The sequence below is a fragment of the Theropithecus gelada genome, chromosome 12 (assembly GCF_003255815.1).
Source record: "Theropithecus gelada isolate Dixy chromosome 12, Tgel_1.0, whole genome shotgun sequence".
Lineage (NCBI taxonomy): Eukaryota > Metazoa > Chordata > Mammalia > Primates > Cercopithecidae > Theropithecus > Theropithecus gelada.
The window spans coordinates 95,266,179-95,282,369 of NC_037680.1; the positions used below are offsets into that span (position 1 = coordinate 95,266,179).

General features: G+C 46.2%; 1 protein-coding gene across 1 annotated transcript; it reads left to right on the forward strand.

Annotated features, from left to right (window-relative positions):
- Nucleotides 1–511: 511 nt before the first annotated feature.
- On the forward strand, nt 512–15,666 carry PLCD4 (phospholipase C delta 4). Its single transcript, XM_025404826.1, has 13 exons — nt 512–607; nt 1,339–1,570; nt 5,968–6,169; nt 7,848–7,992; nt 8,990–9,142; nt 10,473–10,664; nt 11,742–11,837; nt 11,961–12,117; nt 12,472–12,588; nt 12,827–12,999; nt 14,124–14,259; nt 14,572–14,721; nt 14,801–15,666. The coding sequence occupies exons 1-13, from the start codon at nt 527–529 to the stop codon at nt 14,905–14,907; spliced, it is 1,941 nt and encodes a 646-aa protein (XP_025260611.1). The 5' UTR covers nt 512–526; the 3' UTR covers nt 14,908–15,666.
- The last annotated feature ends 525 nt before the right edge of the window (nt 15,667–16,191 follow it).

Here is a 16,191-nt window from a genome sequence, read left to right on the forward strand (position 1 = left end):
ATCTGGGCTCCATGCAACCTCTGCCTCCCTGATTCAAGCGATTCTCATGTCTCAGCCTCCCTAGTAGCTGGAACGACAGGTGTGTGCCACCACACCCAGATAAATTTTTTGTATTTTTAGTAGGGATGGGAGTTCACCATGTTGGCCAGGCTGGTCTCGAAACTCCTGACCTCATGTGATCCACCCACCTTGGCCTTCCAAAGTGCTGGGTTTACAGGAGTGAGCCATTGTGTCTGGCCAGAATGTAGATGTCTTTCTGCAGGCAACAGGGAGGTCCCTGCAGGTGCCTGGGCCATACAGTGACAAGACAGATTGGTGCTCTAGAGAGATTATTCTAGAAGCTGTGTGGAGAATGGATTGGCACCGGGGAGAGAGACTGGCAGGAAAGACAGGAGAGAGATGTAAGTGGATGAATGTGCACACACAACTCCACACACAAACAGACACATTAGTACTTTTGCCTTGACTCATACCTGGATGGCTGAGTGACTGGTTTCAACGTGGAGACAAAAATCAGGATGGTAAGATGAGTTTCCAAGAAGTTCAGCGGTTATTGCACCTAATGAATGTGGAAATGGACCAAGAATATGCTTTCAGTCTTTTTCAGGTGAGTCTGCGGGGAAGGATTTCCAACAGCCAACAAGGCCACATTTTCATTTGGCCAGAAGTCCTCTGACCCCAGTTCACAACACTCAATTGTTAAATCTCTGCTATGTGCCCTAAGTGATAGGCTCAATGCTCTAGGCTTGATGGGAAGTATAGGGGGTGATTCTTGCCTTTCAGTCTTATTGAAAAGTCATAATTCTATGAAAGGTAAATAACAATATGTTATTATGTTGGACCTCAAGGACCTCTCTGTCCATGGCCAGAATTTCACAGGTGCCTAGAACAATGGAAAACCCCAGCTGGAATGTGAGTAAATAGGAGGAGGGATCTTCTGACCTTTTAGGGACCTTTGGGAGATTTAATTCTTTCTAGTTGAAAATTTTCTCTAGTAGCAAATGGTATGGCTAAAATTTTGCTTCTTACCTACTGAAGTGATTTATTCTATAAACACTAAATGTTAGGAGTTCCATGGGAGTTTTATGGAAGCATGTTTGGATCTATCTGTCTGTAAAATTGCTTTTACAGTGCAAGTCAAGGTCATTAACATTTCCTGTTCTCCATGATGTGCTTATTTCACATTGCATGCTTATATCAAAACATCTAATTTACCGTATAAATATATACACCTATGTACCCACAAACATTAAAAAATTTTTTTAAAATTAAAATAAAAAGATAATAACATTTCCCATTAAAAGGTTCATTCACTCTCCCCTAAACCCTCTCTTGCAGGCAGCAGACACGTCCCAGTCTGGGACTCTGGAAGGAGAAGAATTTGTAGAGTTCTATAAGGCATTGACTAAACGTGCTGAGGTGCAAGAACTATTTGAAAGTTTTTCAGCTGATGGGCAGAAGCTGACTCTGCTGGAATTTTTGGATTTCCTCCGAGAGGAGCAGAAGGAGAGAGACTGCACCTCCGAGCTTGCTCTGGAACTCATTGACCGCTATGAACCTTCAGACAGTGGTAAGATGAATCAGGTGAAGAGGCACCAGACATAGGGGTTGGAGAGAGGGGCATGATTACAAGGTCCAGAGACAAGCAGCCATCTGCCTGAGTGAAGGTTGAGTCTATCCCTATCCTGATCCCTACCCAATCATCTCATTTAACCACTCCTCCCAAAGGAGGGCAGGCATTCCCTGTTCAGACAAGACAGAGGTTTCCTCTGAGGTGCTAGATCTCTCAGGAGGAAGAAGAGTCCATGGCTCCCCATTCCTCCATTATGCTCATGTTTCCTTTACTTTCAGGAAGTTCTTTCTGATACCAGCTTTGCTCTCACTGGAAACGGAAAACCCTTGATCCTCTTTCTTTGGTCTCTTCTCTAGTGCATATGATTCCTTTTCCTCTGGTTCTTCTTTCATGGTTCCTGTTTGCTATTCCTTTAAATGCTGGCTCTCTGCCCTTTCCTGAGTTGTCTTCAATTCAAGTGGTTCTTGAGTCTCTAAGCCCCTGAGCCAGAAAGCCAGTTAGCCCGTGGCTGGGGGAATAAGGAGGCCAGTTATTTAGCTTTTAACGAGTGCAGCTGAAATATACCCTCTTGGTCTTCAAAGTTTCTTCCTCTTGCCTCTTCAGTAGACTCATTTCCTGCCCTCCATTCCCTTCAGATTGTGAGAAATTTACATTAATAATAAATAATTTACAAGGAACTTTCACATTCCTCATTTCATTTAGTTCTTAGTACAACCTTGCAAGTCAACAGTAATCTTTATTGGTCTTTTATTACATATCCCATAATGCTCTAATATCTCTATGTACCTTTTCCTTTTTCTTTTCTTTCTTTTTTTGTTTTGTTTTGTTTTTTGAGACAGTTTTGCTCTTATTGCCCAGGCTGGAGTGCAATGGCATGATCTCAGTTCACCACAACCTCTGCCTCCCGGGTTCAAACAATTTTCCTGCCTCAGCCTTCCAAGTAGCTGGGATTACAAGGCATGTGTCGCCACACCTGGCTAATTTTGTATTTTTAGTAGAGGATAGGGTTTCACCATGTTGGTCAGGTTGGTCTCGAACTCCCAACCTTAGGTGATCCACCTGCCTCAGCCTCCCAAAATGCTGGGATTATAGGCATGAGCCACCGCGCCTGGCATCTACCTTTTCTAATACAATGATCTGTTGAAATGGGTCCTGCTATTAAGTCAGTTGTATAAAAGAGGAAAACTGAGGTTTAGAAAGATTCAGTGACTTGCTCAAAGCCAACATAATGAGAGAGGAACTGAGATTCAAACCCAGGTCATCTGACTCTTAGCCAGTGCCTCTCTTGAGAATGAGGGTAAGAGCTGGGATGGACGAGAGCTCGACAAGTGATCCAGGTATTCTGGGTCTAAACTCTTACTCCCTTTTATTCATTTATTCATTCATTCATTCATTCACTACTTCAGTGAATGCTTATTGAGTTGCTATAATGTGTCAGGACCTATGGTAGGCACCAGAGATATATTAGTGCCTAGATCAGACAAGGACACTGCCCTCATAAAACTTAGAGTCACACAGAAAACATTACAATCAATTATTTCAGATTTGTTTGGGTGTTCAGAATAGAGGTTGTAGGCTGAGTGCGGTGGCTCACGCCTGTAATCCCAGCACTTTGGGAGGCCAAGACGAGCAGATAACCTGAGGCCAGGAGTTCGAGACCAGCCTGGCCAACATGGTGAAACTCTGTGTCTACTGAAAATACAAAAATTAGCCAGGTGTGGTGGTGCACGCTTGTAATTCCAGCTACTTGGGAGGCTGAGGCATGAGAATCGCTTGAACTTGGTAGGTGGAGGCTGTAGAAGCCGAGATTACACCACTGCACTCCAGCCTGGGTGTCGTAGGCAGACTATGTCTCAGAAAAAAAAAAAAAAAAAAAAAAAAAAAGTGGAGGTTCTAAAGCAATCATTTCAGAAAATGAAAGTGAAGAGAGTTAAGAAAGGTTAAGAAATAGGATCTCTAGGCCAGGTGCTGTGGCTCACATTTGGAATCCCAGCACTTTGGGAGGCCGAAGCAGGAGGATCACCTGACGTCAGGAGTTCAAGAACAGCCTGGCCTACATGGTGAAACCCCGTCTCCACTAAAAACACAAAAAATTAGCTGGGTATGGTGGCAGGAGCCTGTAATCCCAGTTACTCAGGAGGTTGAGACAGGAGAATCGCTTGAACCTGGGAGGCAGAGGTTGCAGTGAGCTGAGATCATGCCACTGCACTCCAGCCTGGGCGACAGACCAAGACTCTGTCTCAAAAAAAAAAAAAGAAAAGAAAAGAAAAAAAAAAGAGAGAAATAAATAAATAAATAAATAAATAGGATCTTCTGTTCCCTGTGCAGAATCCAGTAAACATCAGTTACATTTCTTTCAACTTTCGACCCCCACCCCTCTTGGTGTTTCCTTCCCTTGAACTTGACAATCAGATACTACATCTGGCTATAGAGAGTAGTATCAGTCAAAAAACCTGGGCTCAGGTCTCCACTGTGCTTCTTATTAACTGAGTAACTGTGAGCAAGTCACTTAATCTAACTAACTCAGTTTCCTCATTTGTAAAATAATTGATGACCAAATGAAATAATGCACATGAAAAGTATCTGACAACAGTAAATTTACCTGAGTGATTTATTACTGTCAAGAATGAAACTTTCTGACTGGGCACAATGGCTCACGCCTGTAATCCCAGCACTTTGGGAGGCCGAGGCAGGCGGATCACTTAAGGTCAGGAGTTTGAGACCAGCCTGGGCAACGTGGTGAAACCCCTTCTCTACTAAAAATATAAAAATTAGCCAGGTATGGTGGTGGGCACCTGTAATTTGAGCTACTTGGGTGCCTGAGGCAGGAGAATCGCTTGAACCTGGGAGGCGGAGGTTGCAGTGAGTGGAAATTGAACCATAGCACTCCAACCTGGGTGACAGAGCACGAGACTCCGTCTCAAAAACCAACCAACCAACCAACAAACAAAAAGAATGAAACTTGCACCAGGTGTGGTAGCTCATGCCTATAATACAGGAGGCTGAGGCAGGAGGACTGCTTGAGTTCAGGAGTTCAAGACCAGCCTGGGCAACATAGTGAGACCCCATCTCTAAAAAAAAAAAAAAAAAAATTAACCAGGCCTGATGGCACATTCCTGTAGTCCCAGCTACTTGAGAGGCTGAGGTGAGAGGATTGCTTGACCCCGGAGGTCAAGGCTGCAGTGAGTTGTGATCGTGCCACTGCATCCAGCCTGGGTGACAGAGTGAGACTCTGTCTCAAAAAAATAAAAGGAAACTTCCTGCCCAACTTCCTGTCCTTCTTCACAATCTCCAGGACTTGTGAAACCTGGAGCAAGGAAGCTGGCCATGAGAGTCAGGTTGTTCCACCTTCCAGGTGAGCCTCCTTGTAGCAACATTATTCTCAGTGAGACTGAACAGCCCAGTGGTACAGGGCATGGCTCTGACACCTGGCGGCCTGGGTTCAAATCCCAGCTTCTACACTTACTAATTATGACACCTGGAGCAAGTTACCTCACCTCTCATGGCAGATTATATTACATCTACTTCATCATGTTAGTGAGAACATGAGTGAGATGCTGCATGGAATGCCCTGGGCATAGAGCGAGTGCTTAACAGTTGTTAAGTCATTGTTATTGTTGTTGTTATTGTTGTTGTATAAAGCCCATACTGAGATTGGAGGGAGCTATGGAAGGAGTAACAGGGCCCTTTCCTCAATGGGAGTGTAGTCTAAGGGGAGGTTGACAAATGCTCCTCAAAACATCATATGGGAACATGGACAGTAAGAAGAAATCCTCAGGCCATAGTTAGTCACAGGTACACAGCCCAAGGAAGAAAATACAGGTAGCTTGGCCATGTCACTAAGCCTTTGACTTTGATTCTCTCTGGGCCTCAGTTTCTCCATCTATAAAATTAGCCCTTTGGATGTTGTCCATTATAGTAACTGTGAACTCCATTTGGCTATTTAAAATCAAATTAACTAAAATCTAATAAAATTGAAAATTTAGTTCTTCAGTTACACAAGCCATATTTCAAGTGCTCAGTAGCCACATGTGGCTAGAGGCTACTATATATGACACTGCAGAATAAAACTTTTTCTCATTAGTACTATAACATAAAAAAAGACCAAAAAAAAGTAAAAAAAAAAAAAAAAAGACATTTATCTCATTATAGGAAGTTCTATTGGATAGCACTGGACTTGAATAATCTTAATGATTCCTTTTAACATTCTTTGAGGGTGGGAATGATTGAAATGATACACACTAGGTGGGGCAAGTTTGGGATCTAAAGGCTGGGAATGGGTGCCATCTGAAAGGCAGGACTCTGGATGGAGTGGGAGGAAGGATGGTCTGTAGGTGTGCTGGGATGCTCCCATTCAGAGCTTCTCACCTAGTGTTCCCCTATCCACACTCCAGGCAAACTGCGGCATGTGCTGAGCATGGATGGCTTCCTCAGCTACCTCTGCTCTAAGGATGGAGACATCTTCAACCCAGCCTGCCTCCCCATCTATCAGGATATGACTCAACCCCTGAACCACTACTTCATCTGCTCCTCTCATAACACCTACCTAGTGGGGGACCAGCTTTGTGGCCAGAGCAGCGTCGAGGGATATATACGGTGCAGTGGTGGTAGAGAAGGGTTCCAACTCATGAGAGGGACCGTGTAGAAAAGTGAGGGGAGCTGTCAGTGTCTAACAGATTGGGACAGTGTTGTGGGGGTTTAGGGGCTGAGGAGCCCTGGATACCAGAGACACTTGGCAGAGATATTGAAGATTGGTGGGAGAATGGTAATGAAACCCTATGGGTAAATGGAACTTCTCTTTCACAAGCTATGAAACTCTCCTGGAACTCAGAGGCCCTCACAGATTTATATTTAACAAATAAATAAACAGATTGTTAAATGGAAGGCAATAGAGAATAGGAGTTAAAAATATAGGTTCTGGGCTGGGCGTGGTGGCTCACGCCTGTAATCCCAGCACTTTGGGAGGCTGAGGTGGGCGGATCACGAGGTCAGGAGATCGAGACCATCCTGGCTAACATAGTGAAACCCTGTCTCTACAAAAAAAAGTACAAAAAATTACAGGTGGCGGGCACCTGTAGTTCCAGCTACTCGGGAGGCTGAGGCAGGAGAATGGCGTGAACCCGGGAGGTGGAGCTTGCAGTGAGCCGAGATTGCGCCACTGCACTCCACCTTGGGTGACAGAGCGAGACTCCGTCTCAAAAAAAAAAAAAAAAAATATATATATATATATATATAGATAGATAGATAGATATAGGTTCTGGAGTCAGACCATCTGAAATTATATCTTTCATATCTTTCAGATATAATATATAAATATAAATCAGATATAATTTCTAACTCTTTCACTTGGTACTCTGGGGCTAAGTATTTAACCGCTATGCCTCAGTCTCCCCATCTATGAAACAGGGATGGTAACAGTGCCTATTCTGTCTGGGTTGTTGTGAAGAGATAATCCACATGTCAATAGCTAATAAGCAGTTGCTGATTTTATTGTGACTAATCATGGATTAGATTGAATAGTCAAGATATCTTTGTATTACCAGCAACTGAACTAGTAGCTTCAAGGGATACAAGGATGAGTGGAACATATAGTTTCCACCTTAGGAAGTCTAGCTGAGAAATTAAGGTGTAAATATACTGACAGTTTGAATAACCAGGGTGTTGTATAGGGATATAAAGCCAGAACACCAGCTGGACACAATGGCTTATGCCTGTAATTCCAGCACTTTGGGAGACCGAGGCGGGGAGATCACTTGAGCCCAGGAGTTCGAGACCAGGCTGGGCAACATAGTGAGAGCCCGTCTCTACAAAAAATACAAAAATTAGCCAGGCATGGTGATGTGTGCCTATAGTATCAGCTACTCGGGAGGCTGACGTGGGAGGATCGCTCGAGCCTGAGAGGTCAAGGCTGCAGTGAGCCATGTAGCACCACTGCACTCTAGTCTGGGTGACAGATTTAGACCCTGTCTCAAAAAAATAAAAGTAAATATAAATAAATAAGTAAAACCAGAACGCCAGAAGCATCATGAGGCAATGTGTGATAGATTGCTATGGAAGGACTGTGAGTCAGGTGGGCTGAAGTATGGGTGGAGATCAGCGTGAGCTTGCAGCAGTGTCCCCATGGATGGAGAAGGCTCTATGCAGATGTAGCTTGAAGGGGTCTGGATGGGTAAGTGCTGGTGAGCGCTGTTCTCTCCAGAGTGGGGAGACAGTCCCTAGGTAGAAGATCTGATATTGACCTCTCCTATCTCTTGGGGGGATGGGGTTCTTTCAGGGCCCTGAAGCGGGGGTGCCGCTGCGTGGAGGTGGATGTATGGGATGGACCTAGTGGGGAACCTGTCGTTTACCACGGACACACCCTGACCTCCCGCATCCTGTTCAAAGATGTCGTGGCCACAGTAGCACAGTATGCCTTCCAGGTAGTAGCCCCAGAATGGGGACACTGGTGAGGCCAGAAGGTCTGAGGGAAGAGCGACTGGCTCTGGGTCTGGGGAGGGTGGAGGAGTGCAAGGGAAGTTCCATCAAGAGAGGATTTAACTGTAAAGCATCAGGCAAATACTAACGGCTGATTATGAATAAGTATTGGACGTGTTACTAATAATTCATAGTTATGGAGGTGATTACTTATGGTTAGAAAGTATTACTTCTTCAGGCCAGGCATGGTGGCTCACACCTGTAATGCCAGCACTTTGGGAGGCCGAGGCGGGTGGATCACCTGAGGTTGGGAGTTTGAGACTAACCTGACCAACATGGAGAAACCCTGTCTCTGTTAAAAACAGAAAAATAGAAAATTAGCTGGGCATGGTAGCACATGCCTATAATCCCAGCTACCTGGGGGGCTAAAGCAGGAGAATCCTTTGAACCCAGGAGGCGGAGGTTGCAGTGAGCTGAGATCGCACCAGTGCACTCCAACCTGGGCAACAAGAGTGAAACTCCATCTCAAAAAAAGAACAAAAAAAACCAAAACACTATTACTTCTAACAAGTTCTATCACCCTTCTGGAAGAAGTGGATAGGAAACACAGAGATAGTGGTGAGTAGGGCTGAAGAACAACGGGAATCTGGAGGATGAAAACATGAGAGTGCAACATGAACACATAACCAGGAAATGTGGCCTGGCCTTCCCACTCAGAGCCTGAAAACTCAAAGGTCCCAGAGGGGCCTGGGTCAGACTTGGCACAGGTATGAGATTTAGGATCCCAAGATGTGAATGTGTCTTTAGTTGTGGGCAGTGTCCCAGGCATGGGCCTCAGACCCAGCAAGATCTCACTGAATCCTATAACGGAGTTGGAAGAGTTTAGCGATCAGGATACTCATTTGAGTGAGTAACTAGGGAGGCCTAGGAAGCAGGTACTTGAAGAAGTAGGTTGCGGTGTTTTAGAACTCTGAATCCACTGTTCCCTCCCCTCACCACCAGACGTCAGACTACCCAGTCATCTTGTCCCTGGAAACCCACTGCAGCTGGGAGCAGCAACAGACCATGGCCCGCCATCTGACTGAGATCCTGGGGGAGCAGCTGCTGAGCACCACCTTGGATGGGGTGCTGCCCACTCAGCTGCCCTCACCTGAGGTAGGGACACTATTCCTCCAGCCCAGACTCTGCTGTGGCTTCCGGATTCCTCCACCTGGGCTCCTTCCTCTATGCCCCTCTTTGTTCCCTTTTTTCTAACCTCGGATGGACCACCTTGCTCTTTAATGTCCTTGGAGACAATTTTAACTTAAAATCTAATTGAACACAGAATTCTATTTATAGTTCTCTAAGTTTTAAATCAACAATTTACATTTTTTTTTCTCAGTGGAACTATCTTGATTTTTTTTCCTTGTAGTTCATAGTTGTTGTGGACTATACAAACCATATAAAGGGAAATCTCCCCTCCTATCATAATCCCAACCTCTCCCATAACAAGCAGCTATCGACAGATTTTTTTTGTTTTTTGTTTTTTTTGAGACAGAGTTTCGCTCTTGTTGCCTAGGCTGGAGTGCAATGGTGTGACCTCGGCTCACTGCAACCTCCGCCTCCTGGCTTCAAGTGATTCTCCTGCCTCAGCCTCCTGAGTAGCTGGGATTACAGGCGTGCACCACCACACCTGGCTAATTTTTGTATTTTAGTAGAGATGAGGGTTCACTATGTTAGCCAGGCTGGTCTCGACTTCCTGACCTCACGTGATCCACTCTCCTCAGCCTCACAAATTACAGGCCTGAGCTACTGCGCCTGGCCCTGAGTTTTCAAGTCATGTTTCTAAAGGCTTTCCCACAGTAAGATTATTCAGGCCAGGTGCAGTGGCTCACGCCTCTAATCCCAGCACTTTGGGAGGCCGAGGCAGGTGGATCATGAAGTCAGGTGTTCGAGTCCAGCCTGGCCAACATAGTGAAAACCCATCTTTACTAAAAATACAAAAAGTTAGCTGGGCATGGCGGTGGGCGCCTGTAATCCCAGCTACTCGGGAGACTGAGGCAGGAGAATCGCTTGAACGTGGGAGGTGGAGGTTGCAGTGAGCTGAGATTGTGCCACTGCACTCCAGCCCGGGCGACAGTGCGAGACTCCGTCAAAAAAAAAAAAAAAAGAAAAAAAAGATTATTAAAAAAGATTCCCTATTTTCTTATGGTATTCTTATGTTCTTTATATTGACATGTAAATCTCTAATCTATAAGGAGTATTTACTGTGTCAAATGTGTGGCAGGAGGCCACATATATTATTTTCCATATAGATAGAGATATTAAAAGTTTGCTTAACAATATGGGAATTCCAATTGTATGTATCAAGCAGCTGATCTCTTCCCTCAGGAACTTCCGACCACTCACTCACTTCCTCTGCCTTTGAGAACAATGAGGCTGGCATGATTCCCAGGAGTACCCGAGAGCAGACAAGTAGACAGGCCCCTTCATTTTTGTCCCCTAGGAGCTTCGGAGGAAGATCCTGGTGAAGGGGAAGAAGTTAACACTTGAGGAAGACCTGGAATATGAGGAAGAGGAAGTAGAGCCTGGGCTGGAGGGTGAGCATGAGTCAGAATTGGCGCTGGAGTCCCAGTTTGAGACTGAGTCTGAGCCTGAGCCCCAGGAGCAGAACCTTCAGATTAAGGACAAAAAGAAGGTAAGCCAGGAGTGGTCTTTCTGCTTTGGTATTTAGTCAACTTGCACAAGCTGAGGGCCTGTTCGTGAAGACTGGAGCCGTGCAAGGTGCAGGGCCAAGGACCAATGACCCTTCCTCCCAATGAAGGAGATTTAAGAATGCATATATGGCATCAACATATATTATATACTGCCCTATATAGGTATGTTGCAGTGGCTTTCCAACTTCTTTGGGCCACACAATCTTTTAATTTTTTTTATTAATGAAATCTTATACAAAATAGATAAATGCAGAACCATCCTAGTTGAAGCACCCATTTGGGTTTCTCCTGGGTGCCCTAGTGACTCTTAAGACATTTTTGTACTTCTTGGTTTTCTTAAAGGCCAGCTTGAAAACCAGTGATGAGGGGATGTGTGTGTCTGTATGTGTAACATTATTATATTGGGTAAGTAGGGGTTACTGGAATGATTGCTGTGACCTCAACCAAAGTGGGCACAGAGAAAGCTTCTTGGAAAGGGTTTTAGGAAGGACCAGCAGTAGCCAGAGCAGGAAGGAGAGCGCTTTGAGGTGGGGAGGCTGAAGGCTCTGAGAAGGCTATGCTACAGTGGTCCATCTCCCTGTGGGGAAGGGAGGCACAGGGAGAAGGGATGCCATTGGTGGGGCCTCCAAAATCCTGGTTTGAAGTCTGCCTTTCTCTCTCTTGTGCATTTGTGTGGCTCACTCAGCCGACTGACTCCTAGCTTATCCTGTGCTTTCTGGGGCTGTGGTGTCTAGCCTGCTGCCATGTCCAGGGATGGAAATGGGAATTCAGGAGACAAATCCAAAGATATAACTCTGGGACTCTCACATCCTTCCAGGTGTGACTTCCATGACCATTTGCATACCTTGACATATCTGTCTGGATTCATGTACATTTTGACCAAAGATTATTGTTCCTTTGTTTTAAATGAGAGGGAGGGAGGATAATGCCTGTTTAAAAATAATAATAAATTTAAAACCTCTTACCCAGGATGTAACATAGAGCAAACACAAGCCCAGAGGCCGACACTGATCCCAGCAGTACATGCAGACCGCCTTTATTCCCATTCCCACCCCCAGGTTGTGACGTGTCCGCTGTTTTGTCCGTCTATCTGTTGTCAGATTGTGGCCCAGGCTCCTATTTCCAAGCCTGGGTCCCTTCTCTTGTCCCAGCAGGTGAGGCAGGAGGGAGAATACACTGGGGAGGCAGTGGGCAGAGGTTTAGGTTGGATGGCCATTAGCTTCTTCTCTCTCAGACTGCTGAGGGTTCAATTCCATCTTCTTTTCCACCTTTTCCAGAAATCCAAGACCATCTTGTGTCCAGCCCTCTCTTCCCTGGTTATCTACTTGAAGTCTGTCTCATTCCGCAGCTTCACACATTCAAAGAAGCACTACCACTTCTATGAGATATCATCTTTCTCTGAAACCAAGGCCAAGCGCCTCATCAAGGAGGCTGGTCAGGACCAAAATGGAGGGATGGGGAGGGAAGTGGGATGGATAGGTTCAGGCCCGAAGGACTGGCAGGTAAGTCCCAAGAAAAAAGACAAGGTATCTAAGGAGGGATGAAGGAGTTCAGAAACTCCTCAGAACAGGCATGGGTAGAGGAGTTATGAATAGTGGCTCAAGGGTCTAGGGGCAGGAAAGCTGGGGAAGATGGTCTGGATGGAACAGAATAGAGAGGCATAGTGAAACTTTCTGGAGCCAGCTTCAGATGCTGGAGAGAAGGGTGAAGGGTAGGCAGGGTCCTTGGGACTAGGGAAGTGGGAGATTCCACCCCACTTTCCATCTCCCTCTCTATACCCTTTTACAGGCAATGAGTTTGTGCAGCACAATACTTGGCAGTTAAGCCGTGTGTATCCCAGCGGCCTGAGGACAGACTCTTCCAACTACAACCCCCAGGAACTCTGGAATGCAGGCTGCCAGATGGGTGAGGCGGCAGCAGGAACTGGGAAGAGGGAGTGGAGGAGCAGCAGGTGGGAAATAAGTTCTCTAGTGACAGTAGGGTTGGGGAATGCTCAAGAAAATCACTAGGCTGAGAAGTGCTATCAGTGGAGGTATTACCAGCAGGTACCGTGCACCCAATACCTATCTTCTTAACTCCCTGAAAGAGGGGCTGGAAGGCCTCCGTGGTGAATCTTGCTCTTCTTTTCTCCTGGGGCCCTCAGTGGCCATGAATATGCAGACTGCAGGGCTTGAAATGGACATCTGTGATGGGCATTTCCGCCAGAATGGTGGCTGTGGCTATGTGCTGAAGCCAGACTTCCTGCGTGATAACCAAAGTTCCTTCCACCCCGAGAGACCCATCAGCCCTTTCAAGGCCCAGACTCTCTTAATCCAGGTACAATGGAAATAAGCTGTTGGGAAGAAACTGAGATAACTGGGATAGAAGTGAGGGAAGAGGTGGCTAGGCCTGACAGGAATATTAACTGTCTAGTTTTAGCTTTTGGAGCCAGCTGCCTAGCTTCAAACCACAACTTCCTAATTGGGTAATGCTGGGCAAGTTCCTTAGCCTCTCCATACCTCAGTCTGCTCACCTGCAAAATGGGGGTAACACTACCACCTGCCTGACAGGGTTATAAGGAGTATAGCTGTTAATATGAAGTTCTTACAACTCCTGGTACACAGGAAGTGCTATAAAAGAGGCTGATTGGGAGCAACAGCTTACACCTGTAATCTCAGCGCTTTGGAGGCCAAGGCAGGAGGATTGCTTGAGCCCAGGAGTTTGAGACCAGCCTGGACAACAGTGAGACCCCCATCTCTACAAAAAATTTAAAAATTAGCCTGGCACATGACTATAGTCCTGGCTACTTAGGAGACTAAGCCTGGAGGGTCACTTGAGCCCAGGAGTTAAGAGGTTGTAGTGAGTGATGACCGCCCCACTGCATTCCAGCTTGGGCGACAGTCTCATCGTGTCTCTTTGAAAAAAAAAAAAAAAAAAAGGCTGCTGTCATTAGCATGCCTACTTTCAAACTGTTGAATTTCTACCTGGATCCATTTTATTTTATTTATTTATTTTTTCTTCTGAGACAGAGTCTTGCTCTGCTGCCTAGGCCGGAGTGCAGTGGCATGATCTTGGCTGACTGCAACCTCCACCTCCTCGGTTCAAGTGATTCTCCCATCTGAGCCTTCCGAGTAGTTGGGACTACAGGCGCCTGCCACCATGCCTTGCTTATTTTTGTATTTTTAGCAGAGATAGGGTTTCACCATGTTGCCCAGGCTGGTCTCCTGATTTCAAGTGATCCACCCACCTTGGCCTCCCGAAGTGTTAGGATTACAGGTGTGAGCCACTGCACCCGGCCCTTGGATGCATTGTAAATTGCAGATAGAATACTAGAAGAAAATATATTACCCATGGAGGATGTTCTGCAAACCAAAAAGCTTCTCCTCCCCTGGGATTGGGAGTAGGGTCAGGTGGGGCTGGGCTGAGCAGGAACTCGTGAGATTCCAGAGCCCTCGTTACAGGTGATCAGTGGTCAGCAACTCCCCAAACTCAACAAGACCAAAGAGGGGTCCATTGTGGATCCACTGGTGAAAGTGCAGATCTTTGGTGTCCGTCTAGACACAGCACGGCAGGAGACCAGCTATGTGGAGAACAATGGTGAGAAACTGGCAGTGCTGGGGAAGTAGGGGTAGGAGCATGATTAGTTTTCCCTCTAGTCTGCCTTCCATTAAGTATAGTCTCTGTTATTGCATGTCCCTACATGGGAGGCAGTGTGGAACAGTACAAAGAATCCTAGCTCTTTACTTAAAAGCTCCAGTGACCTGGGCAAATTACTTGCTTACTCTGAGCCTTCTTCCTCACCTATAAAATGCTGATTGCCATCTAGATTAAATGAGAATACAAGAAAAGCAACCCAGTCAAGAAGACTGTCATAATGTCTTCTTCATTTCCTTCTATCCACCAACTCAGGTTTTAATCCATACTGGGGGCAGACACTGTGTTTCCGGGTGCTGGTGCCTGAACTTGCCATGCTGCGTTTTGTGGTAATGGATTATGACTGGAAATCCCGAAATGACTTTATTGGTCAGTACACCCTGCCTTGGAGCTGCATGCAACAAGGTGAGCCAGCCCCCTTTGACCCCTGGCCAATACCCCAGCTCTGACTGTCTTCTTAATGCTGTCCTCCTGCCCCTTCCAGGTTACCGCCACATTCACCTGCTGTCCAAAGATGGCATCAGCCTCTGCCCAGCTTCCATCTTTGTGTATATCTGCATTCGGGAAGGTCTGGAGGGGGATGAGTCCTGAGGTGGGCACTTCACGGGAAGGGTTGGTGTGCTGGCTTTAGATGGTGCGAAACACCTGGAAGGATGCTCTAGAGAACAAATGGAAGTGGTGAAAACCAAGCTTTGGATTGTGCATTCCTAGGCACAAAATTACCTCATCCTTCCTAACAAGCAAATCTGGGACTTGATTTTCCACCGTTTTTCTCTTTTCTTTCCTTCCCTTGTTTTCATAAGCCTTTGGTATCTTTCCTGCCCTTTCCCTTTGTGTACTGTATACTGGAGTTCCCTTCTTCCTCTTGCTGTAGGCTCAATCCCATACCAACATCTATGACTAATCTTTCCCATCAACTCTGTGTGAGGGCAGATTGCAATTAGAAATTCAGAGGGGCTTGGAACAGAGAAACCTAAAGAAGCATCATCCCCTCCACTCCCAACTTCCTCAAAGCCCAAAGCCAAGGGAAGGATAAATCAAGGCTCAAGGCTTCCCTGGCCAAGATTAGGGAGAGACTTGACCCCAGGACTGTACGACTCTCAAGAGAACACTGCACAGCACTCACAGTCCCCACTGGACTGCTTCCTCCTTAGCCCCACTGGTATAAATACATCTCTCTCCAATTTGGCTTCGATATGGTCTGTCATTGTTGGGCAAGGAGGGGAGGTACAAGGGTTGTGGGGACATCTGGGTAGTCAGGTGAGAGAAGGAAAAGGTAGACAAAGAAGTTCCCAGGAGACCTCCTGCATGTGCTACATAGGAAGGACACAGAGTATGGCTTTTAAGAATCAGGGCAAAAGAAGACAAAAGATTATGTGGTCCCAGCCTTCCTGAAGATTCTGGCTGGAACCATCCTGGTTTATGTCTGTTGTCCCAGCATAATTATTAATAGTACCCTCTTTAAGTTTTCCCTTGGCCGGGCGCGGTGGCTCAAGCCTGTAATCCCAGCACTTTGGGAGGCCGAGATGGGCGGATCACGAGGTCAGGAGATCGAGACCATCCTGGCTAACACGGTGAAACCCCGTCTCTACTAAGAAATAAAAAAAAAAAATAGCCGGGCGAGGTGGCGGGCGCCTGTAGTCCCAGCTACTCGGGAGGCTGAGGCCGGAGAATGGCGTGAACCCGGGAGGCGGAGCTTGCAGTGAGCTGAGATCCGGCCACTGCACTCCAGCCTGGGCTACAGAGCGAGACTCCGTCTCAAAAAAAAAAAAAAAAAAAAAGTTTTCCCAGTGTGTCCCAGTTTAGATGATCAATTATATAGTAAGGCACTACAGAATTATACTGTGAAGCAGTTACAGAATTCTGAATTGGAGA

Bases quoted from the DNA above. Each gene is read 5' to 3' on its own strand.
- PLCD4 (XM_025404826.1), top strand. From the start codon at position 527: ATGAGTTTCCAAGAAGTTCAGCGGTTATTGCACCTAATGAATGTGGAA. The intron at 10,665-11,741 runs GTAAGCCAGGAG...TCCCACCCCCAG, and splicing joins AGATTAAGGACAAAAAGAAG to GTTGTGACGTGTCCGCTGTT. The intron at 12,118-12,471 runs GTCAGGACCAAA...ACCCTTTTACAG, and splicing joins GCGCCTCATCAAGGAGGCTG to GCAATGAGTTTGTGCAGCAC.